Source organism: Mixophyes fleayi, chromosome 1 (assembly GCF_038048845.1).
Source record: "Mixophyes fleayi isolate aMixFle1 chromosome 1, aMixFle1.hap1, whole genome shotgun sequence".
Lineage (NCBI taxonomy): Eukaryota > Metazoa > Chordata > Amphibia > Anura > Limnodynastidae > Mixophyes > Mixophyes fleayi.
The window spans coordinates 101238300-101265058 of record NC_134402.1 but is presented as its reverse complement, the minus strand read 5'-3'; the positions used below and the strand labels follow the sequence as shown (position 1 = coordinate 101265058).

The 26759-nt window shown below is 41.8% G+C and overlaps 1 protein-coding gene across 2 annotated transcripts in view; it reads left to right on the top strand.

Annotated features, from left to right (window-relative positions):
• Positions 1 to 675: 675 nt before the first annotated feature.
• Positions 676 to 26759, top strand: part of MND1 (meiotic nuclear divisions 1) — a 61334-nt gene continuing 35250 nt past the window's right edge. Inside the window, exons 1-4 of one of the 2 annotated variants that reach the window (XM_075198572.1) lie at positions 676 to 749; positions 7270 to 7335; positions 10704 to 10761; positions 15624 to 15772. In XM_075198572.1, coding sequence (XP_075054673.1) covers positions 747 to 749; positions 7270 to 7335; positions 10704 to 10761; positions 15624 to 15772 — 276 coding nt within the window. In that variant the 5' untranslated portion in view covers positions 676 to 746. Of the gene's footprint in view, positions 750 to 1243; positions 1271 to 7269; positions 7336 to 10703; positions 10762 to 15623; positions 15773 to 26759 lie in introns of those variants that run through there. The other variant, XM_075198562.1, reaches the window with a different exon arrangement.

Here is a 26759-nt window from a genome sequence, read left to right as displayed (position 1 = left end):
CATTTCTAGTCCATTAGAAATGACGTCATTTTAGTGCCCAGAGGTCCCCCTGACAGCCGGCAACGCACCGGAGACACCGCTGGCTGAAAATAAGTTAAGTAAACATTTCTTATGTATTTTTTATTAATTAAAATCTTTTTTTTTTACTACACAATTTTTTTTTTTTTTACAGTATGAATGGCGAGACCCGGGAATTACACGGGTTGCACCATTCATACTGCAGGCGAGTGGGGTCCAACACGGGAATTACCCCTCGCAAAATCCCGGGTCTAAGTCCCGGGATTTTAGACCCGGGATTTTGTGGTTGGACTATTCATACTGCACCAAGACCCGGGTTTTTCAGCGTGCCTCTGCAAAAACCCGGGTTTTTGGTGCAGTATGAATGGGGTATAATTCACAATGTTGGAATATCCAAATTGCTGACATGTAAATTAGCTCAAACACTTAAATGTGTTCTGGTTTTAATTAAAGACTGAAAAGCAGCTTACACCTGAATGAGACTGACAAGGAGAACAATTTTTCCATCTGAATTCAGTATAAATATTGCAGTGTCTGTTACTAGAACACAGCACTGCCTGATTCTCCAATACTTTCAGCAGCTACACAGGTACATTTGCAGCAGCTACACAGGTACATTTGCAGCAGCAGCCCCGCCCCCTGTGTACCATGTGACCACAGCAGTCACATGACCGGGTGATGTCAGAAGGTCCTTTGGATGACCGGGATCTAGCTATTATCCTGGCAGTATGGTGAGTGCACTGCGCGGTGTCCATGCTGGAGCTCATTGCTGGCTATATATGGTCCTGAATTATCCCAACACCATGTACACTACTGACTTATATTATTGGTGTTGTCTGCTGCTGTTATCTGTCTCTGCTGTTTAATACAACTATCTGCTCTTCCTACATATACAGACCCTGTGCCCTCGCCTGAGATCAGTGCTGATTGTACATGTAGGTGTCCATAAGCCCTGTGACCTGGAGCAGACTTGGTGGGTCAGCTGTCTTCACCATGGTGGGCAGGGGGAAGCTGGCCCGTGTCTATTCCAGTGTTTACACAGTTATTCCACGAGCTGTGGTGGAGCTTTGCTCCATCCCACGCGTCTTTGGACTGAGATTCCACGATGAAGGCAAAAGTAGGTTGTTTCTTCCACATCTGATTGGATGGAATGGAGTCAGTGTAGTATCTGCCAAGGCTGAATAATCTACTGCCATGTCCACACAATGATAGTGGCAAATAAGTGTGAGATAAGTCAGTTATGGTCATAATAGTAAGTTGTAATCATTCATGTTATTCTGTAGCTTCATTGGGTAGCATAAGTCATACCTAATCATAACGTTTGGTTACAGTTAGGGTTAAGTCCAGGCAGTGGAGTCTCTGAGGTGGTCGATGTGTCCCCCATAGGATTTTTAAAAAGTATTAGGTGTTTGGTATTCTGTCAGCATCACCATTTATTTATAAAGCACCACTGCAGCGCTGTACAGAGAATATATTTGTCAAGGCGATCGCCGCCCCCCCTCCCCAGCAGGGGCTTGCTGCCGGCGGCTGCACACTATGTGCAGGTGCGTTCAGCAGAGACAGGCAGGGAGTGTGTGCTGCTCTGATTGTGTTTAATCACAATCAGAGCAGCCCGGCTGCACACTCTCTCTACCGAACGGACCTGCACATAGTGTGCAGCCGCAGACAGCCTTAGCTGTCATAAAGGGGACGGGGACTAAATCGCCGCCCCCCCCCCCCCCCCCTGTAAAATAAAATTCTAGATCCGCCCTTGCATTCACATCAGTCCCTGCCCCATTGAAGCTTAGGGGGGTATTCAATTGTTCGTCCGGACCGCCGAAAAACTCGCGCTCTAAAACTATTACCATAAATACGGTGATTACTTGCTGAAATTCAGCGAGTAAATTACCGTATGAACGGTTTTTATGCGCAATATTACCGTATTAACGGTAATAGTTTTAGAGCGCGAGTTTTTCGGCGGTCCGGACGAACAATTGAATACCCCCCTTATAAAACTGACCCACACACACACTATTGTTAATTTTGTCAGCAAACACGGGTAGAACATACAAGTATAGAACATACAAGCATAGACAAGACTATGGTCGGGAATCGAATCTCAGTGCTGTGTGCAGAGCTGGATTAAGGCTTCGGGGGGCACGGGGCACTTAAGACAGGGGGGCCCCTAAGATCTAAAATTAAGAGCATAGTGACACATCCTGCATTACATCACCTACAGCCCACAGTATGACACTTACAGCTCTCCCAGAGGGTTCGCTTAGGTTGTCTGCATAAGAAAAATCATTGCTTCCACAAACTAAAATACTATACATTAAAACAATCATCAAAACACCACATTAAAATGGGTATTGACACCACACATTAAAACTAGCAATGATATCGCACATTAAAAATACCATTGATAACGTACACTAAAACTAGCAATGATACCGCACTCTAAAACTAGCAATGATACTGCAAATTAAAATACCATTGATAATGCATCATTGGGCATGGCCAGGCCACCCTCCTACAGACAAAAAACCTGCATTGTTGTATACACCATTGAACGGTCACCAAAAATTGGGATTGTCCCACTAGAATAACAATATTTCACAGACTTTGCTGCTCTCTCCTACCTGTTCTTCTCACTTTCACCACCTGTGCTGCAGGTTTCTTTAGTTGCTACTTGTCTGGACCTTGGAATGTTAGGGGCCCTATTTGGAAAAAAAAATGGGTACATTTAGAAAATTACAGCCACCCCAGCGTTAAATCAGTACCACCCATGATTAATAATTAGGCCTTCCTCCAGCCCCAACATTAAAATAATAGTATTCACATTTAATAAATAAACCTATTTCCCGCAACCGTCACTACCATTAAATAATTCATAGGCACATTTAATAAAGCGACCTCATTCTCCCCAAACTCACCCCCACATTCAGTAGCGCCCAAACCAACCCATCTTAAATTAATTAATTGTCCCCACTATTGTGCCTCTCTCCCCCCCCTTTTACTCATGCTGTATCTCTCCCCCTTTTTCCTTACTGTGCCTCTCTTCTCCCCCTTTTTTCCTTACTGTGCCTCTCTTCTCCCCCTTTTTTCCTTACTGTGCCTCTCTTCTCCCCCTTTTTTCCTTACTGTGCCTCTCTTCTCCCCCTTTTTTCCTTACTGTGCCTCTCTTCTCCCCCTTTTTTACTTACTTTGCCTCTCTTCTTTCCTTTTTCCTCCATAGTGTGCCTTTCTGCGTTATTCCCTTTTTTTTATTTACTTACCTTTCTGTTAGCTTCATTCTTCTCTTCTGTCTTCTTGTTTCTTTCCTGGTCCTCTCCGCGCTGCTCCTCCTTGAATGACAGGCGTGACTTGATGACGTCACGCCTGTCATTCAGTGTTAACAGTGCACAGAGGAGGGAGGAGGAGGGACGCCAGCGGTGAGGTGAGTATATCTTTTTTTTTTTTTTTTTTTCTTTCTTTTACTACCCTGCTCTCCCCACCAATGAAGGGAGCCCCGAACACGCCAGCCCGCAAGCCCCCCTCCCCCCAGGCGCCGCCGCCGGGAGACGGCCGCCATTGGAAAAAAAAAAGGAGAATAAAAAAAAAACATCAGAGGTTAGGAGCGCGGCGGCGGGGGGCCATCGGAGAGAGGTGGGCCTAGGGCACGTGCCCCCCCCCCTTAATCCGGCTATGGCTGTGTGGCAGAAGTGCTAACCACTAAGCCACCGTGCTGCCTATAAAATATAGTAGTCATAGGGGGAGATTCAATTAGCTGCGATGTTACTTAGTATGGTAAATATATACGCCGATTTTTGCTCATACCTCTATGGAGCGCGAGCAAAAATCAGCATAGACTTCAGTAAAAAAAATATGTGCAAGGTGTCCCCACGTCCATTCCAGAGACACATTGCGCATATTTTTTTTCTAATGGAATCTCCCCCATAAAGTCATATTAAACTCTTATCATTGTGTTAAGTAATCTACATATTCCCTTTAGTACAAAATACAACCCTTATCTCCAGCAATGCACTATAAAGTATAAAACGATGTTTTCAAATGAGCAAAAATTTTAGTGTTTTTCGATAACACCAAAAAATATTTTTTATCTGGTGTGTAAAAATAAAGGTAAGCAAAGTTTATCAAATGGAATAAGATTGGTGTGTTAGACCTCATATGCACGGGCATTCGCTTTATGTATTTAGTGCATGGTCTTAAAGCCTATCATATGCACTTTGATGCTTATAGTCAAAATAATGTAAGCAAGTGGGTTTGTACATGCACACAGGGCCATCTTAACAACATTATGGGCCCCCGGGCAAAGCAGTGCACCGGGGCTCCTAGATATAGATATATAGAGATATAGATATATAGAGATAGAGATAGATAGATGTACTTGCTCAGTGACCCTTGAAGGTTTTTTTTGCAGGTTTTTTTCTTTTGCAGGATTATTTATTCTCATTAAGAGCCATGCCTATGGGGCCCCCTTGCCCGTGGGGCCCCCTGGCAGCTGCCCATCGTGCCCAATGGAAAAGATGGCCCTGCATGCACACACTTTCAAACAAGCATTTGCTTAGTGACAATTTTGATGTTGCCTGCTGCATTTAAAAGCATTAATGTTTGGTAGCATACAGTGGATATCTATGGGACCGCTAATATACATAGTACAATATGCTTCAAGAAAGCTTTCAGAACATACTTCTAAAAGTATTTTAAAATCAAAGGCAAAACGTTCTGACAGGTTTAGTGTTTTTCAACACTCTAGGGCTTTAAATCTTTAATAAAACAAAGATGATATAAGATTTTTTAACTTCAAATTATTTATAAAATGTAATATTGAACACCACTTGATAGAATAAGGACTAAATTAACTTTATCTTAAAGTAACAAACCATAAAAAAAACTCTTGATGGAAGAGGACTTGGATGCTAGAGGACAAACTAAAACTAATCGACATACTAAAGAATGCCAGTCCACAGTCACCTGCAAGGAGCCCAAGTTACTGCCATGTCACTAAAGCAGCAGATGACACATAAGCTCCGGGTTTCCATGGCTTTGCAGACCAACAGCATGTCTGCAGTCTTCACACCGTCAAAGTGTGATGAGTTTGCAATCTTTGTTGCTATGTATCCTCTTCCAGCATGGGATCCCAATAATGCCATCAAATGAGTATACTCATGCCTGGACTATAGCAATAACTCTACCTAGGTCTTCCAGAAAAAAAAGATTTCCACTAGATTTGCAACTGGTACAGAATGCAGAAACCAGTCTTGTAGCGAACCAGCCCAGGTTCCTGCCAGATAACTACTGTTCCCTTCACTGGCTGCCTGTAAGATGGCAAATCTATTTCAGCATTGAGTTATTTGCTTTCAAAGCTCTATATAATCAGGGTAGATAGCTTATAATTCCCTATACTTCCGCTCCCAATTTGATTGACAGATGAAGGACTACAGACTACCTAGCATCTCCACTACGTCATGTAGAACCAGAGCTTTTAGCATTGTGGCTCCTACTCTTTTGCACTTCCTGCCTTACACAGTCGGAGTAGACTCCTCTCTCTATACATTTCTTTAAAAAGTCTCCGGACTTGCCAGTTCACTGAAGCATTTGATTATTGCTTTTATACTTGTCATAGTACCCAGTGCTTGGCTCTCTTTTCTTTATTTTGTTTATCTTTGATAGGAATGTTTATTAATCACATGTTTAAAGTGTAACGTCCTGTTGGGAGAAAAGTGTGTATGTATATATTATTATTATTATTTATTAATACTATACACTGCTTTCTCATTTGAATTCCAGGGATGTCACCAGGACTTCCCCCAGCAGAGGGCAGTGCAGTAGAGGCCTCTGTCCGATCTCTCCTGCCCTGATATCTTTATGAGAACTATGTAAACTGGACCTAATAAAGAAGTAGTTCTGTTAGATCCAGTTTACACTGAATTCTTAAGTGCTGTCAAAAGACCTAACTATCCAACCAGAGTCTCCCTCACATTCAAAATAATAAAACAAAATTAAAGTGAAAAAAAAAATTATACTTGCATTCACAGCCCTATCATTCTTTAAAATGTACACTAAGTGGGGTATTCAATTGTCGGCGGGATTGCCGAAAATCCTGCGGTCCGCGCACGATTACCGATATTACGGTAATCGTGTGCGGAAAAACCGTTAATACGGTAATTTACTCGCTGGATTTCAGCTCGCAGCAGCTAAAATCCAGGGAGAGATTACCGTATTAATAGTAATATTTTTTGAGAGCGGGATTTTCGGCGGTCCCACCGACAATTGAATATGCCCCTAAACGTGTTTATTGTTAATTTCGGGAAAGCTCACGGGTTGCACATTTGGGTAAATTAATGGACTTTGCTCTTAATTTGCAAGCGTTTAAAAAAAAGTTGAATCTTAAAGTGTATTTTGTGTAATTTTGCGTAGTATTCTCTATTTAATATATTCCAATATGGTAACAAAAGAAATTCCAATCTCATGTTAGTAAACTAAAAGAAAAAATAAAATTATTCCTGAAGAATGAGACACACCACAAGCCTGAAAACTTGCTTACACATGAAGTAGATGCACCATAGGCTATCCTGCTATATCCTTTGTCATTACATGTTATTTTTATTATAATACATACTGTTATTATAATAATTGTTAATATTAACAATATATGTTAAAACGTTACTTATTGTTCTGGCCTGTGCTACCATTCATACAAATTTTACGCTGGGTATCATCCGTTATATGTTAGCACTTTCATCTAGTTATTTCCCTATCTTAAAATATTTACTATTACCCTCTCGGTGTAGGTGTATCACAAGTTATCCTATTTATTTGTAAATGTCTAATGTGACCTCCCATTTTCAGTTTAACAAGCTGAAGTAATATGTTTGCATTAGGTTGTACACATAGCAAAAATTTCGAAAATTTACATATATTGGTTAGCACTTCTGCCTCACAGTGCTGGGGTCATGAGTTCAATTCCCGACCATGGCCTTATCTGTGTGGAGTTTCCATGTTCTCCCTGTGTTTGCGTGGGTTTCCTCCGGGTGCTCTGGTTTCGTCCCACACTCCAAAAATATACTAGTAGGTTAATTGGCTGCTAAAAATTGACCCTAGTATATCTCTCTCTCTCCCTCTCCCTCTCCCTCCCTCCTGTAAGCTCCAATGGGGCAGGGACTGATGTGAATGAGTTTTCTGTACAGCGCTGCGGAATCAGTGGCGCTATATAAATAAATGGTGATGATGATATATTAAAAACAACGGTATTTCTTTTTTTTCTTTCAGTCTAAAAAAAGGGGTCTTAGTGTTGAGGAGAAAAGAACGAAGATGATGGAGATATTTTTTGAAACTGTAAGTGTTTGTGTGGTCATTTTTTTAAACACCTTTGTTTTTTCAGCTAGCAGAACCATAGAGGTGCCATGGTATGACCTACCACAGGCAACTTCCCTTTACCCCTTAACATCAAAGCCTTCTAGTCTCGGGCCCCTAGCATGGCTCTGCTAGATATTGGGTGGGGGGATATTAGCTAAGATGTTTTGGGTGGAGTTACACTCTAATCTGAGAAATGTATATTTTTGATGGCATAAAAGAACACATTAATATAAATAATGGAAGTTCCTAGCAATCAATCAGTTGTAAAGAAACAAAGGAACCCAGGACTACACTAGAAGTATAAAAACTATAGTTTGTTTTGTATAATATGTACCCATTGCCTACTAGGTTTCTTTGCTCCTTGTTCACACCCTTTCTTATGTTAAAGGAGGCAAATGAATGGAATCAATCTTAAAATATGACAATTTTGTTGATGCAAAAGTTTAAATGGTTGGTAGATTTCAAAATGCTTAAACATTACAAAATGTATTTTTTAAAGTCTTATACAAATATTTATTTCAGTTTAAGATAATGTTTCAGAAAATCCTCAGGGAGCCCTAACAATACATGTTTTCCATATCTCCTTGTTAAAGCACAGGTGTGTTCATTACTGACTGACACATTTTAACTGGTCCACAAGTGGTAGTAATTATTTAACTTGTGACCCGGAAAACCTGCCCTGTGGGGCTCTCCGAGGATTGGGTTTGGGAAGCCCTGGCATAAAAGATGAGAAGGGTACAATTTCAGTTGAAGAATTTCTAGGCATATGCTGATATCATAATATGTCTTTATAACACCACACTCCCTGTAATGCTAGTTTTGGTCTATTTTACAAGCTGGTGATCAATGAACAGCCTGTCCTCACACACATTCAGCCATCTGATCCCACAATAACAACGTTTTTTTTTCCCTTGCATACTTAGCAGAAGTACTACTACATTCAGTTTCTACTTAGTAAAAATATTTTCATTAGATGCTTATTATGTTTTCAGAAAACCCAAACCAAAATAAATAACATAGGGGACATTGGGAATTTTAGGAGAGTGTTTTCCCCATCTAAGGGGTGCTGACTTAGATCCAACCAGTGCTGCTACCAGGCCTAATAAACTAGGGCATGACACCTACAGTATATAATTTTAAACCCTAATTTGTGTAAGGTAGATCTCTTCCCTACCATGTTCAACTATATTCAACCCCATTTAATTAAATTTCCCTCTGTGCTGACTTAATCCTCTCATTAGTAGTCAGTGATTCTCTCCTCAGCAACTTGTCCTTGGAAGCCTGGATAGTCAGTAGAAAGGCCCTGGGACTGCACCAATGAAATCACAGGACTACCATTCAATAAAAAAAAAAAAACAGAGGCTTCAGCCAATGAAACCAATGTGATTTCAATCATTGCATTTGTAGTTTCTCATTAAACGGCTCGGCTTCAGATTGGTCATACAGCAACAGCTGACAAGATGACTTGTGCTAGTAATGTCACAGCAGTTTTTAATACCGCTGGACTTCACATTGGTCAGACGAATTGGATAGCACAAATTCAAATATTGAAACCTACAGCTTTCTATAGTGAAACCAGAGCGCTTATTAAAACTTCAATGTTGAAACTGCTGATTACAGTGGGATTCATGTTGTGGCCTGCAGGAGGGCCTGACATGCTGCATGTGGCCCGCGGGTTGCCTGATGTACAGCACTGTTTTCAGCCCACGGCACATATTGTACATCTGTAAATTGTTCAAAAGACAGGAATGTTCTTTTCTGTGACTAGGGCCATGTGCACATAGCTGTTTTTATTTCCGCCTCCACTCCATTCAGGTTCTTAACTGGAGAACGGAGGAAAGATGGATGTTACATAGAGATTGTGGATCTTTATTTAGTAACAGACTGACTGTGCCCATGGGGGTTTTATGGAAACAGATGTCAAAGCAGGGCCGTGGGAAAGTAGAACATGTTCTTGTTTCCCCCTGTCTATGCTCTTCAGTCAGTCTGTGTCCATATTCAGTGCTTTGCTCCATGAACATCAATGATCTCCATGTGAGTGTTGGTCTCACCTCAGTCCTCATGTCAAAAACCGAAACTGAGGGGAGACAGCAATAAGCCAGACATGTGCACTATGGTTGCAGTGTTTTGTGCTTCTGTGTTTAGTTTTCTGTTAAAGAAATATGGCATCCAGAAGTTCTCAGGAACTGTTTTACTTACAGTCTTCAATGAGATCTCTTAATTCCTGACACTGTACAAATACAGTATGCAGTGTTGTTTAAGCATCTGCAGGAGATTCCATTGCAGACTGTATGCATCTGAAAGTGCTTCTGAGTGGAGAGTTGTTTGGCTGAACCTTACTGAGCTTGGAAAACGTGTCATTGTGTACTGACAACACTACACCGTAGAACTGAATGATTACACCTATACAAGCAGTGTTCAGCAATGCTTCTGGAGGAGAGCTGAATAAAAATCTGTTTAATATCCTAAATGCATTCCATATTGTAGAGATCTAAAGTGAAGAAGTATCAGGACAGACTACGAAACATAATCAGTTTTGTAATATTCTCCTGTCAAATAAAATCCACCGTTCAATTATATATACTTTTATGTACCTTAAAAGCTATGGTTTGCTGTTTTCCTTTGATACATTTGGTAATTTGTATCTTTAATGTAACATACACTATGCATGTAAAGGTATGTTCACATATGTACATTTGGGCACATTAGGGTGGTCTCAGACAACAAGAAAAGCAAAGATTTCTTAATATTTAATTATTGGCGTTGAAGTGAAGGGGAGTGATTAAGCTCAGAAGGCGCTGCATGGAATGTTTTCTGAGCTTAATCGCTTCTATGTGAAAAGGGAAGAGTGTTCCCCTTCACTCCAATGTGTCACCACAGGAGGGGTAAGTTCTATGTAGGCTTGCAAAGCAAAAGCATTTAAAGCTCCTGTCTGATACCACTCTTTAGCAGAGAGAAAATAGGAGTCACAGGGAACATTCTTTCCACCGTGTTCACATCATCCCACATTGTTCTATTTTCACTGAACGCTTGTCAAGATGTGAATAAGGAGGACATTTTATTGTATGATGAAGAAAAACAATTCCCTTGAATCAACAATAACATATCTTTTGTGTCACAGTATGATTAACAGAGAGTTGCGCGTGTGTGTGTAAATATATATCAAATGGCGCAATGATATGGTGTATTTGACTGTTGATGTTTGATAGATGGGTTTTGTCTGTTTCCCTTTATTCTTGTTACCCGGTTTGTAAGATTGTTGCGTAGGTGTTAAACCAATATCTTTTTGCGTTTAGGAAAATAGCTGATTGTTGCCAAATTTCTATATTATTTTTTTTTTGCAACAGAAAGATGTATTTCAGCTAAAGGACATGGAGAAAATTGCCCCAAAAGAGAAGGGAATTAGTAAGTTTGCATTTATTTCTATAATGATTTATGCAATTCTGTTCTCATATTTTATATGTTTTAGGACGACCCATTTTGCAGACGTTGACAAGTGCTTAAAGAAGAGAATGCTACTCAAAACTTAAAAGCTTGCATTGGGTGGGGTTACCGTCTGTTTCTTACCACTGATGTAAAGATTATCCACTGTATAAGTAGGCCGCTATCCTACTTCGAACACGACCCAGTGGTGGTGATTAACCACCGTTTACAACTTCTGACTTGCATGTACTGTGACTGGGTAGGGACATCAACAGCACCACTGCCTCTTTGAAGCTGGGAAGTGGGATTATTTGATGTTTCAGGAGACAGGCACCAAAGGCACTTAACATAAAGAGTAAACTAAATCCATTAACATCTTGTAGATTTCTTAGTGTAGGGTAGTAAATGAGGTTTGGTGTTGCCAGGAATTTGTCAGAGGGGGCTGTCAGCAATCCTAATATTTTTGTTCAGTTTTTTAGTTAGTTGCTGAAGAAATAAATGTATGATCTATATAGGAAATACTTTAATTATGACTGCAGAGACCACATATGTTTAATGACAAAGAAGTTGTAAGAGACGTCCCTAAATTAAAATTGAGTGAGACAAAGCATCAGATGTATTCACCCTAGAGTACCAAAGAGCTATGGTGTGTGGTTATGGCACCATAAACTGATATAGGTAACTCATCACTTTGAGTTTATGAATATTGGAAACATGCTAATGCAGTAGCAATTCGCTAAAACGGTAGCAAAGAAGAAGTTGGTAGTTGCAAACCATTGAGCCTTATCTCAGTAGCAGTAAAAGTAATGGAAACATTTAAAGTAGTTTGATACTGGTCATCATAAAGTGGTTACAAATAAGTTACACAAATAAGGACTTCTATAGGAAGGTGGTCAGTGAGTATGTTACTGGCTGAAGGATGGACTGTTAAAGGGATATTCCACTTTAAATGTGAATTGTTTGAAATCCCTCTCTTAACAGTAATAGAGCATTTGGGGCTCCTTCTCGGTGAACATAAATATAGAAGGGACTCTGATCGCCTTGCTCAGCCATTTGGTATCAGGAGATCTGGTGCAGTGTCTAATTGAGAGTCATAGATTGGCTGTGTTGTATCAGCCGTGGAGAATAGCGTCAAAGATGATCTGCAGAGGTCACAGCTATATGTTTGCTGCAAGGTGCTCTTATTGGGAGGAGATTAAGTAAAATTCATACCTAAAATGAAAAAACAAACCCTGGATGTCTATGGTCCACTCTGAGGAGAGACCAGTAAGATGCATTGTGCCACACTGTTCCATTCTGTTCACTTTGTTTCTAAGTGACATAGTAAAACGCGTCATAGGCAAGGTATTCCTTTATTGTTGATTACACAAATATCTGCATTATGGGTGCTTTTACAGGAGAAATAGATAAAATGGTAAAATGTTTACATGGATGTATAAAACAGTGGAAATATTTATGGTAGGGAAATATAATAATAATAATCGGTCAGAGTATTGCATTTGGGTCACAGTAATGGCAATAACTACATAGGAGAATAACTGGGTGTGATGATGCCTTATTGCAGTGTTCACAATTAACATAATATTCAGTTCTAAAACAGTGGCCCTCCCTCTGTACTGTTTCTTGGTGAAATGCGTTAGGTATTATTTAGATTAGCTGTTGCTGAGGAAGTGGACACAAATCTCATTTGATCATTTCGAGCCAGCTTACAGAAAGCTCCTTCCTAGAGATTCACATGTCACAGGAAATTTCAAAAGTACAGTCTCAAACTTATGGGTGGATGTTATGGAGTACCAATAGAAAATATTATTTTGATGAAAGAAGAGTAGATACTTGGCACAAACATCAAGTAGATGTGATTGAATGAACAACAGTACAATAATGTTTAACAAGAATGATCATTTGTACCACAGGTGGAGTCATTGATTTTGTTTTCTCATATTTCCAACATATTGTAACTCATCTATGTTCAAAGAAAGTAAGGAAAAGACAGATTGTGTGATGAACTGTGTCAGCTGTGATGGCACCTGAGGCTCAGAGGCCTAGAGTTGCTTATATAAATAAGAAGGCACTATATAAGAAGTTTGCTATCCATTCCAAATACATCCTGTCATCCTATTACGCTGCGCTCTCTCTTCCCAAACAGTCCTACTTCAAAACCCGTATCTCCTCCCAGTCCATATACCCCTTATGCCTCTTTTCCACCATCAAGTCCCTTCTTTCCACTACCTAGCATCACTTCCCCTCCTCTGATCTCCCTTAAGGTTGATGGTGTCGCTCTGTCCCCTGTTCCCAATGCACGCTGCCTTGGGGTCATCTTTGTCTTTGCCCTCAATATCACTCCCAAAATCCAGTCTATTGCCCATTACTGTCACCTCCACCTTTGCCACAATTCACCCTTTCCTCTCCCTGCTTGTCACCAAGACCATTATCCATGCTCTTGTCATCTCTCGCCTTGAGTGCACTCCTCTCCACTCTGGCTTGGATGATAAATGTCTATACCGTGAAATCTGTGCTGAATGCAGGGGCAAATCTCTCTCCCAACGTTCCTCTTCCACTATGCCTCTCTGCAAAACCCTCCATTTTTAATACCTTTTAGCATCAGGAGCTCCCAGAACTCTTTTTTTAGTGAGCTGTGGGAAAGGAAGCAATGCATGTGGCAGTGTTTGAGCCCATTTTAGTAAATTTTTTGAAAGTGGATAATAATGATTTAAAATAAGTTTGTTAGTGAGACAGGGAGGGTCTGCATTAAATAAAATATTGTTGTGGAAACTGACTATTTTCTAGTTCTGCACCCTACCCAGCTATGTAAAATACAGAATCTCCCAGTTCTTTCTTGATATTTAATTGAGCCTGAAAGTCCATGGTATATGCTGTCCAGATTCCCGGGCAAGAAACCTCTGAGATATTTAATGTGTGATGGGTTTCAATGGTATGAACATGTCTAGTACCAACCTTATGTCAACAGATGCTCATATTCATATTGAAGCCTGAATTTGGATGTATGGAGCCGTAATCCATTTCCACATTTTGGGACACAGGTCAGGTGCTCTCAGTTAGCACTCCATTTGTGACAGCAGTATCATGGAAATCTTGTTCATTTTTGAGTAATGCATTAAGTGTTAGACCCTATTAGTTATTGTCCATTGCTTCCCACCTTGAGACAAATCCCAATTAGTATCTAGTTCAGTTGTTCCCAAACTGTGTGCCACGGCTCCCTGGGGTGCCACGGCGATCTCACAGGGGTGTCGTGGCCAGGGCCGGTGGTAAAGCAAGGCGGGGGACTACTTGGTAATTATTTTGCCTTAGGGGTGCCTTGAAAAGTTATTGAGACCCTAAGGGTGCCTCGAAATGAGAAAGTTTTGGATCCACTGATCTAGTGAATTGCAAGCCTTTAACAGTTTTGGTAAAAGTAGATATCCATATGTTTTGTTTTATGACACTGGACCCTGGACATTTTTTCCCAGGCATGATCTTCACTGCACGCGGCCCTTGAAGTATATTGGAGCTCACAGAGAGTCTCTGTTCAACATTTTAAGGAATCAATTAGCATATCTCAAATTTTGGTGCATATACATATCAGCAAAAGTGTATAGTATGTGCAGTGTTCTCCCTAGAAAATTTTGGCATCCGGGTAGCATTAGGAATTAGCCGAGTGGGGGCAATGTAATACTTTGCAGTATTATTAGAAAATGTTGGAGGTTATTGTCCACACCTGCCAGGACTGGTTTAACACACTCATGACAGCTTGTAGTGCTCACATAGTGCCTGTTAAAACTGGAGAAACAATGGTCTATTATTTTAAAATAGGGGTCTGTTGGGCTCCAAGAGCCAGGTGGCAAGTAAAAAGAGCCAGGTGGAGAACACTGATGTGGTTAATCCAGCCTTTTGCTAAATTATTTTGCACATTCTTGTCAGTTAAAAGTTTCTTGAGTTGGAAAGCCAATGCTATGTGAAGAAGTTCTTGGAATGAGGACCAGGTCCATGTGTCCTTCAGTCTGTAATGAAGTGGTTTCCTGATTCTCGCCATTTCTGAAAAGCTTGGGGATCCAGTCCTGGAAGAAATTTAGGATTATTCAAGAGTGGGGTTAAAAATCGGGGAGAGGATCATTTGTGACGGTAATTACAGGCATCCCAGATTTGTTCTGAAAAGTAGGTAATGGGATCATTTTTTAGGAGATCTACTTGTTCGGGGAAGGTCTTTTCTTTACAGTCATATGACTTAATTCTATGTGAACCCAGCTTTTCAGATGTTGAGGGTCAAACCATGCCACTATATGGCTGAGGTGCATTACCTAATAGTATGCCCTAATGTTCCTTTGTTTCCTATGACTCTCCTCAGGGCATTACATTTTGGCCTGGGATGTTTGCCATTCCATATAAAATCTAAGAAGTATTTGTTTAGGAGTTTGTGGGAACTATTATAGGGAATGTCTGTAAACACATTTGTCAGAAGGTTCATATGTTATACTGTACCTATTTTGCTTACGGTGGTAGTCATTATAGCGATTAAGAAAATGCCGATGAGTCTTACCCTGACATCATCATCGCAAAGCTGACATTCCTGACGTACTGATAATCCCGACTGTGTGAAAAGCTGACCTCCAACAATTGTGACCCATCAACATCCCAGCACCACAGATAGATGTCACTTTCAAGGGCGACACTATTATTCCTGCTGTTAAGGGGGCAATGCAAGGAGGCGCCACCTGTACAATGTTTTTTGCGAAAGGCTTCTATTTTATACAGCCGGCGCCTCCTGTCTTTTTTTTTTCTGTCTTATCCCTGCATAAGAAGCAGTTGTTCTGTGTAATCTTTGTTAACGTAGTAATGATTTGTGACAGCATCCATGTCCGTGAAGGAGATCCTGCAAAGCCTGGTGGATGATGCCATGGTAGACTCGGAACGCATAGGAACTTCTAATTATTTTTGGGCCTTTCCCAGCAAGGCTCTTCATACACGGAAAAGAAAACTGGAGACATTGGAGAGTCAGGTAATTCTGATACTGTCTTGGCACGTGTACAGCTGTAGTGCAATAATTTGTTATTTGTTTTTTTTTAAGGATCTAGTAATGTCCAAGAAGGGGGAGAATACACTAGCATTTCTAAAAATACAAAAATAAGTAACAGAATGTTTCATGAATATATTTTTTTCCAATTGATATGAAAAATAACATGCTTAAAAATGCAAAGCAAAACCTAAATCCAATATTAACTAACATTTGGCGAGTACTCACCCTGTTTCAGAACAAGTGTTTACTTGATCGAGCAGTACAAGACCACTAGAGGGCGTTATGTCTACAGATTCTCTGTCCTACACTAATTCTATTTCACATCAACATTTTGTAGAAGGAAACCAAACACACAACTAAGTGCATGACGTTAATGGTAGGCACCCCACCTTATTTGGCAGCTCTCTGGTAGGTTATTTATTACAAGCAGAATGAACCGGAAAGTTTGGAGCAAGTTCCTATTTCTGTATGACTGTTTACAATTTGTTTATATTCTAGGTCTCGCAGCTTCTTATTTTCTGTGCTGTAAAATTATATTTGGATTTGTTATTATTTGACTATCCAACTATCCACTAGCACTTTACTTATAATGCCCAAATTCTTCTTTTATTGCACCCTATAAACTATTTCACAGGAAAAATAGGCACTGTTTTTTTTGGGTTTTTTTTTAAATATAGTTTATCAAAGTTTTTTGCAGAGACATATATAAATAATAAAAAGGTAGATGAAATCTGATGGGGGAGGGGGCAGAAAGGAAAAAAGGGCAACAGGAGGAATGGAAGAGGATACTAAGAATCACACTACTGCATAAAACATAGTAGGGGGCAACGTCATCTAAACAGCATTACATAAAGAAACAAATGCACCGGCTTAAGTGGGCAAAATCAAAGGTATCCAGAAGTATAAAACATCCACCAGCCACCAGATAGCTGAGGAGCAGTGTGGAGGAAAAAGTTACAGTAGCGCTGTACAGAGAACTCATTCACATCAGTCCCGGAGCTTACAGTCTAAATTCCCTAACATAGACACAGACAGACAGAGAGACTAGGGTCAATTTGATAGCAGCCAATTAACCTACTGGTATATATATGTGTGTGTGTGTATATATAATATATATATATATATATATATATATATCAGCCACAACATTAAAACCACTGACAAGTGAAGTGAATAACATTGATTATCTCATTACAATGGCATCTGTCATGGGGTGGGATATATTAATATACTAGGCAGCAGTCAGTTCTTGAAGGTGATGTGGAACAATGGGCAAGTGTAGGGATCTGAACAACTTTGACAAGGCCCAAATTGTGATGGTTAGATGACTGGGTCTGAGCATCTCCAAACAGCAGGCCTTGTGGTGTGTTCTCAGTATGCAGTTAGTATCTACCAACAGTGGTCCAAGGAAGGACAACTGGTGAACCGGCGACAGGGTCATGGGCGCCAAAGGCTTATTGATGCGTGTGGGGAGCGATGCCAGCCTGTCTGTCCAATCCCACAGAAGAGCTACTGTAGCACAAATTGTTGAAAAAGTTATTGCTGGCTATGATAGGAAGGTGTAAGAACACACAGTGCATCATAGCTTGCTGCATATGGGGCTGTGTAGACACAGACGATCAGAGTGCCCATGCTGACCCATGTCCACCACTGAAAGTGCCTACAACTGGACACGTGAGCACCTTCTTCTATTGCCATGGAGCAGTAGAAACAGGTGACCTGGTCTGATGAATCACGTTATCTTTTACATCATGTGGACGGCCAGGTTCGTGTGCATTGTTTATCTTGGGAAGAGATGGCACCAGGATGTACTATGGGAAGAAGACAAACCGATGGAGGCAGGGTCCTGGCATTCATGTGTATGTTAGTTTGACACGTACCACCTACCTAAACATTGGTGCAAACCAAGTACACCCCTTCATGGCAACAGTATTCCTTGATGGCAGTGGCCTCTTTTCAGCTGGATAATGCACCCTGCCATACAGCAAAAATTGTTCAGAAATGGTTTGAGGAACATGACAAAGAGTTCAAGATGATGACTTGGCTTCCAAATTTCCCAGATCTCAGTCCGATCGAGGTTCTGTGGGATGTGGTGGAAAAACAAGTCCGAGCCATGGAGGCCCCACCTCTCAACTTACAGGACTTAAAGGATCTACTGCTAACATCTTGGTGCCAGATATCAGACACCTTCAGGGGTCTTATGGAGTCCTTGATGGGTCAGAGCTGATTTGGGGGCATGAGGGGGACCTACACAATATTACAGGTGGTTTTAATGTTATGACTGATGTGTGTAAATATGGTTTGTTTATTTTCTACAGTAGAAATCCGTATAAGTAGGGAAAATAAACTGAAATTGTCATTTATTTTCACACAGAATTGTCCCACAAATATACTGCTATGCAAAAGTGATACCAAGTGTGTGACTTTTAAAACAAGTGTACATGTGTTGGCTATAATAAGATGTGTATGTAAATTGGTCTGTTTGGTGAGGGGAGGGTTGTTTATCTTTGCATTACCTATGTTTCAAAACTACCACACACACACACACTTCTCTTTTATTACAACAACATTTTTAACATTTTATAAGGTAGGCCTTGGACTCATTCAAACCCTATGTATGTTAGGTCATTTTAACTCTAACATTAGAGGCACAAGCTCTAATGCAAGCTCCACCAGTAACAGCTGAAGTGGATCCTGCAAGCAAACTGCAGAGGTGGCTTCTATGCATAGTACAGAGCAATCTCAATTATCTATCTTTGACTGCTACCATAATTGGGCTGATTGAGCCTAGAAATTAATTGGTTGCCTTAAATTAGCAATTCCACACACTTTTTTTTTTTTTTTTTTTAAAGCAGCAAATATTGTACCTATTTAGCAAGCTGATTTTTCCAGATGGTCCTCCTATAACTCAGTCTTTTCTTTGTAAACATCATTCTGTAGGGAAGATTTTTATATGGCGGTTATGGCTGTCAGTGCAAAATAAAAACCTGTCTCACATTGGGGAATTTGGTTGCTGCTTATTTACTGGAGAGTGTAACCTGATCAGTCTTGAAGTTGCTTCATGTGCTGCTAAGAAGAAGGGTGTTCCAAAGCTTCTCTGCTCAATACATCACATCATGTGACTGTGGTTGCCATAGTAGTTTTTTGTTTTTATGTGCATATTTGTACTCCTGACACCCTGTTATGCTAAGTCAACCCATACAAATGCTTTACCACTCTTGTTAGTAAATCAGCATATATACAGAAAACCCTCTTTTTCAATTGTAAGCCCAAGTTTAATTTAGTAAATCTATTAAAAATCTATTTAAAATGTTCTGCTCTTGTGCTAACTTCTATAAGCTATAGTGCACTGCAGGATTGGTTACAAATGGAACTTACCCCCTTGCTTTGTGCAGTATTTTGTCTAGTTTTCCAAATGATTTGTGTCTCCATCTTTTTTGTTTAGTTTTTTTTCGTGCCTCTGTGACTTTTACAATGCAATCATCTCCTATTAGAAAACAAAATCACAAATCTTGTAAGTTGCATATTTGTACTCCTCGAACCCCTTGTGTTATGTGAACCCCTAAAAATAGGGGAACTGTTCCTACCAGGAGACCTACAGCTATTCACAAATTTATGACGATACAAATTTGAAATAGTTTGCCCAACTTTTTTTTGTAGCAAATAAATTAAAAATGCATTATTTTCTTGAAACTAATGTGCTTTCTAGTCTTAAATAAACCAATGGCATTTTCTGCAAATGTAAAGTCTTCTTACAAAAGCAAGGCAAGTACGGCACAGAAAGATTACTGATATTGAAGTCGAAACGCGATGAAGTGGTCCAAGCACAGGAGTGTCCTTTTTTCTATGCCAATGTTTTTTTATTCTTTATTTGTAAAGGAAACAAATGTACACAACAGCAATATAAAATGGTAAACAAACACGTTAACATTTTATCTGTATATTTGTTTATTCAGTATGACTGGCCTTTTGTATTTTGCTCTTCATGTATCGTGTAATGGATCACTGCTCGTGTACGGCGCTGCGGACCTTTTGTAGCGCCTTATAAATAAAAGCTAATAATGGTTTGGTGTGTTGAATATGTAAAATATTACTTAGTCGGAAGGTGGCTATAAATCACTAGTTGGCCAAACATACGTCTGCTTTTACAGGTGTAATACATTTTTATATATATCATCACCATTTATTTATATAGCGCCACTAATTCCGCAGCGCTGTACAGAGAACTCGCTCGTATCAGTCCCTGCCCCATTGGAGCTTATAGTCTAAATTCCCTAACACACACACACAGAAAAACAGACGGGTCAATTTTTGTTAGCAGCCAATTAACCTACCAGTATGTATTTTTTGCATCCGGAGGAAACCCACGCAAACACGAGGAGAACATACAAACTCCTCACAGATAAGGCCATGGTCAGGAATTGAACTCATGACCCCAGTGCTGTAAGGCAGCAGTGCTAACCACTATGCCACCGTGCTTCTTCATATATGTTTTAGCTCTGATGGTGTAAATGTTTGAAAATCTCTTGGACTGCAGCCTGAGAGCTAGAAAGGCCTTATGCATTAATGTGCAGCCCTATCTTCTGTTCTTACCTCACACTTATTATTTGTTGACATTTTGTGATTTATATGCCGTGACCTATGAATCCACTTCTAAATTCTTTGAAACATTACAAACGTTCTTATATTTACTTATGAATTATTAATTATATTGTTGCACAGTGCTTAGCAGTGAAAATAATGGCTTGTACACATGGGCGATGAAAAATTGCTAGCTAAAGCACAGACAAAACCTTGTCTTTTTGTCTGTGCTATTAACAGAGCATAGTGTTAGATGCATGTTCTCAAAACCTCTTTACAGCATAGAGTAATATCATCTTAATGAGCGATTCAATAGAACTTTTATTTTCCAGAGCGTTAACTATTTTCATCACTGCATCACAATTTAGGTCAAAACAAGTCTTTCGCTTATTGTTTTGACTATCGGTGTGAAAGCTTAATGGGCTTTCAGAATGCATGTTTCATGCTATTTAAATAGTGGTCTCTGCGTTGTTGATCTAATAATGATATATTTGTCTTTCATAGTGTACAGCAATTGAAGCATACATGTTTGTGTTATATTTTAGTTGCTGCCATGCAGAATAATTAGACACCCGATGCTGGTGATGTCATCAGGGATCTGTCCACTGAGCAGAGCCTCTGGTCACAAGCCTGCCATAATGCCCAGTAACCGGGGCAAACGCTCTCTTAGTCTTGGCTGTCACTGATTTCTAAGTCTATGCCATTGCATGGTAAAGTAGGTTTCTCTTTTGTAGTGTCTTTGCACATAAAGAAAAGTGTATCATTTTATACATATAAACTTTTTCAAGGTTTAGACCTCTTAATAGAGTTCACCTACCTTTATTTGGTATCTCTAGAAACGGTAGGAATTGCTGAACAAAAATTAAGGGTATGCTTGCATTTTTGTTATAATTAAGTGAAAATAACACAGAAGAGGATCATGGCATTCTTGCTTTTTTATGCTTTTACCTTTTATAATGCAAAAAAAAAATTCTCTTTCATCCAGTCTGGGGGACACTGCTTACCATGGGGTTGTGGAGGGAGCTTGGGGAGTTGGCACCTAACTAGTTAACTTTAGTACTGCCGACAGACCCCTCCCCTCTACAATCCCCCTGCCCCCTCTTGTTCAGTTTTTTTTTAGGTGCCCGTGAGTTGGGCAGCGTTTTAATGTACTGCGAGTAATTTTTACTTTTATTTTATTTATTTTCTTTGAAAACTTTCTTTTTTTTTAACAGGTGGCAGCGCTGGTGTGTGTTCTGCTATAGAGAACACACACAGCAGAAACAGCGGCAGGCACTCCCCTGATCAGATGAGAGCCAGCGGCTCTCACTGACAGGGATAGAAAGAATGGGTGCCTGAATTTGGAGTGACAAGCGGTCTCACCGGACCGCTGTCACTCCTGGAGCCTCCCCGATAACCGGCGCTGCCACTGCAGGCATAGAGCGCCGGTTATCTGATATCTGTTATAGCGGCGGCCATCTTGGATCGGGACACAGCGCTATTAAGGAGAAGAGGAGGAAGGGGGCTATACCAGGATCCCCCCTCATACATAGGAGGGGGCATCTGGTATCTTCCGCTGCGGAGACCTTCCCTGGAGGTCTCCATTACTCTGCCACATTAACCCCGTTTTTTTTCCTGGATTTGGAGCTGCATGGACAGCATTACTGAAGGGGGGGGGGGAGCTAAGACATAGAGCTCCCCCCCTCCTTCCAGAGAGAGATGGTCTGTCCCAGTCTTCTGGCGCCTAGGAGAAGCCCGGGAAGAAAGAGATCAGAGCTGAGGGAGCACACACCAAGATACTGCTGCTGGACTTCTCCCCTATTTGGTCTATGGGCTAAGTCTTGATTTTTTTAAACACATATTCTGTACTGCTGTGTACAAGTGGGCTAGTAGGGGTTATTTTATAGTCTCCTACTTGCTTATGTTTTTTGTGTTTAAAATTTTTACAAGTACAGCTTTTATGTCTAGATTGGTTGATTACTTCTAGTTCACTTCTCTCTCTCCACACATTATATCTCACTCTCTCTCTCTCTCTCTCTCTCTCCACTCAGCTAAATTTAACAATTTTAGTCTGTGTGTTTGGTGTGCCTTCCTTTATTAAGAAATGTCAGATAAGGGAAAGGGCCCTATTGCAAAATATTTTACATGTTCTAAATGTCATGTTAAATTACCTAATGGCCAGAAGGACCCGTTGGCGTTATGCTCTGTCTGCGAAGCAGAGGTCCCATCTGCGCAAACCCAGCAAATGTCAGCCCCACCGACTGAGGAACCGGCCGGGGTGGCCTCCCTATCACAGTCGGTTTCCTCTTTAGCTCAGATAGTTTGCCAATCCAATCAGTTGTGGTCTAGTGTTGTAACCTCGGTGGCTAATAATCCTAGTACACAGCTGGGCCTCCCTACTGCCACTGGTTCTATTGGACCCTCTATGCCAGGGCCTTCCTCTTTACAGACGGACCAGGCCTCTGTTCCCACAGAACCGCCATGGTCCACAGCATTTAGAAGGGGTTTGGATAAGCTGAACCAGTTACTTGAATCCCCTAACATCCCGCCTTCTAAAATAAAGCGTCTTAGGTCTGATAATCCCCTTATGGTCCTTTCAGACTCTGAGGAGTTTTCAGAGGAAGAAGGGGAAATGAATTCTGATCTTGACCAGGTTCAATCTTTGAGTCGGGAAGAAAGTTCTAAAAGCCAATTTATTAATGATTTGGTTTTAGCAGTAAGACAAGCTTTGGACCTCCCAGAACCAGAGGAGCCTATTCCTAGAGACAGAAGTCCCTTTAAGAAGGCCAAAAGAAAGGCTAGCTGTTTTCCACCTTCTGTAGAGCTTAAGGATATTGCTGAAGGAGCCTGGAAACAGCCTGATAAAAGGTTCTCTGTACCTAAAAGATTCTCCTCCCTGTATCCGTTACAGGAGGAAGATGTGGCACGCTGGGAGACTATTCCAAAGGTTGATATTCCAATTGCCCGATTGGCCAAACACACCTTACTCCCAACCCCGGGTTCAGCATCTCTGCAGGATGCCAATGATCGTAGGGTAGAGTCTCAGCTGAAATCTATATTTGCAGCTGCGGGTTCTTCCTTTAGACCCACTTTTGCTTCAGCTTGGGTGGCTAGAGCCTTGGAAACATGGGCAGACCAGTTAGCAGAGGCCTTACAGGACTCTGACTTACTTCCCCTGGCTTTGCATTTAAAGGATGCATCTGGGTACCTTTATGAGGCGGCCCAGAATACTGCAGCTGTTTCATCATCTATCCAGGCTGCATCTATTTCTGCAAGAAGGACGTTATGGCTGAAATCCTGGGAAGGAGATGCGGAATCAAAAAAGTCAGTGGAAATCATTCCTTTTTCTGCAGCAGGTTCGGCCCGGAATTGGATACCCTGATCTCACAGGCAACGGGGGCAAAAGCAATTCCTTGCCGGTATTCCCTAGTAGGAGCCGTAACCCTCGGGTCAGCTCCTTTCGCCAGCCCTTTCGGGGGACTTCCTTACATAGGGGTCAGTCCTTTAGAGGCAGGCATCCAAATTCTCGAAGGCTCCTCTGCCAGGGGGAGATCCTCTTTTGCAGGTAGGTGTCATACCTCCAAGACCCAGGAGAAGCCTGCATCCTGACGACCACCCTGTTCCTTTGGAGGGGGTGCCAGTGGGGGGACGTCTGTCTTTGTTTCAAGAACAATGGACAGCGTCCTCTCAAGATCCTTGGATTCGGGGCATTATATCAGAGGGGTACATGATAGACCTACTGGGCACAGCTCCACATCGTTTCTTCTTGACCCCGTTACCCCGAGATCCATCAAGACGCCAGGCAATACAGGATTGTGTCGCCTCTCTTCTTTCTCAAAGAGTTATCAGCAGGGTCCCAAACTACCAGAAAGGACAGGGCTTCTTTTCAAACCTGTTTCTGGTCAAAAAGCCGGATGGCTCCTTTCGGCCCATCTTAAACTTAAAAGGCCTCAGCGTGCACTTAAGGGTGGACAAGTTTCGGATGGAATCCCTGAGGTCAGTGATAAACGGCTTAGAGAAGAATCAGTTTTTGGCGTCCATAGATATAAAGGACGCTTACCTCCACGTTCCCATTTGGATCCACCATCAATCTCTCCTGAGATTCACAGTGGGATCCTCCCACTATCAGTTTCGGGCCCTCCCATTCGGCCTCCACAGCGCCGAGGGTCTTTACGAAAATCATGTCAGTTATGGCAGCATGTCTTCACCTACAGGGAGTTCAGGTAGTACCTTATTTGGACGACCTGCTCATCAAATCTTCCTTGGACACTGGCTTAAGGCATCACTTATCCCTCTCCTTGGCAGTTCTCGAGGGCCATGTGAATCATGTCAACAATTGACTTAGCTAATAAACCTAAGGAAATCTCAGTTGATCCTGTGTCAACGCATGGTTTTCCTAGGGCTCATTATGGACACCAGTCAGCAAAAGGTATTCCTGCCCGTCGAGAAGATCAGTTCTATTCAGAGTATAACAACTCAGGTCTTGACTTCTCCCAGCCCCTCAATGCACTTGTGCATGCGGCTGCTGGGAAAGATGGTAGCCTCCTTCGAGAGCCTTCCATTCAGTCGAGCTCATTCCCGATGTTTTCAGTGCGATCTATTAAGCAAATGGTCGGGATCCCACCTACGCTTGGATCTCCAGAAAATATCTCTATCCCCAAGGACGATAGAATCGCTCCAGTGGTGGCTAGTCCTGGATCACTTGAGGGTGGGCAGGTCCTTCGCTCCATGCTCATGGATCATAGCCACGACGGATGCCAGCCTAAAAGGTTGGGGGGCGGTAATCCTGCACCTCCGACTCCAGGGACTTTGGTCGGTTCAGGAAGCAGCCTTATCTATCAATGTGCTGGAGTTGAAGGCTATTCTTTTAGCTCTCCGGGGGGCCCAGTCCCTCCTCCAGAACCACCCGGTCAGAGTCCAGTCCGGAAATGCTACAGCCGTGGCATATATCAACAGGCAGGGAGGAACCAATAGTGTAGCTGCAATGAAGATTGGCGCTCAAATTTCAAATTTTGGTTTGGGCAGAACAATATGTCCCTGCTATCTCCGCAGTTTTCATTCCAGGAATAAGAAATTGGGAGGCCGACTACTTAAGTCGAAACCAGATGATGCCGGGGGAGTGGTCACTCCATCCGGAAGTTTTCCAGTCCCTGGTTTAGAGGTGGGGTCTTCCGGACATAGATCTCATGGCCTCCAGACACAACAGAAAGGTTCACAGGTTCTGCGCAAGGGCAAGAGACCCCTTAGCGGTGGCAGTGGACGTCATGACAATGTCATGGGAATTCAGGTTGGGATACCTATTTCCTCCGATTCCCATGCTTCCTCGCGTACTCAGACGAGTAAGGCAGGGGGGTCTGCCAGTAATTCTGATAGCTCCCTCATGGCCGCGCCGAGTCTGGTACGCGGACATAATCTCTATGGCGGAAGGACGGGGAATTCCTCTTCCATCTCGAGACGACCTGCTTCTGTAGGGTCCCTTCCATCACCAAAATTTACCTCGGCTCAGTTTAAAGGCATGGCTGTTGAAGCCAGCCTCTGGAGAGCTAGAGGTTTTTCCCCCAGAATAGTAGACACTTTAATGCGAGCCAGAAAGCCAGTTTCAGCTCGCATATGTCATCGGATTTGGAGAGCTTACATCAGATGGTGCGAAAATAGGACATGTCCCTCGTCTTCCTTTCGTCTCCCTCGCTTGTTGGCTTTCCTTCAGAATGGCCTGGAGGCAAGGCTTCAATTAGGTTCCCGTAAAGTTCAGGTATCGTCTCTTTCAGTGTTTTTTCATCTGAAACTAGCGGATTTACCACATATCAGGACTTTCCTTCAGGGAGTCCTGCATATTCAACCTCCCTATGTTCCGCCTACAGCACCATGGGATCTTAACCTGGTGCTGGATATGCTTAAAGGACCTCCCTTTGAGCCATTAATTGGCGCAGATTTGAAGTGGTTAACCTGGAAGGTCCTCTTTCTTTTCTATTGCATCTGCGCGTAGGGTATCGGAACTAGGAGCTCTGTCTTGCTGGGAACCATATTTGGTTTTCCACGACCACAGAGCGGTGTTGAGAACCCTTCCTTCCTTCATTCCTAAGGTAGTTTCGGCTTTTCATCTGAACCAGGAAATTGTAGTTCCGGTCTTTTCATCTACTTCCCATTCGGATCAGCAATCTATGGAAAAGTTAGATGTGGTTAGGGCTCTACACATTTATGTCCAAAGAACTTCTTTGATTAGACGTACTGATTCTCTATTTGTTCTTTATGATGCCAATAAGAGAGGCTGGCCAGCCTCTAAACAGTCCATTGCAAGATGGATTACGGCAACCATTAAACAGGCTTACATAAAGGCTAACCGTCCTGTGCCGGAGAGACTAACCGCCCATTCCACCAGATCGGTAGGGGCGTCGTGGGCAGCAAGAAA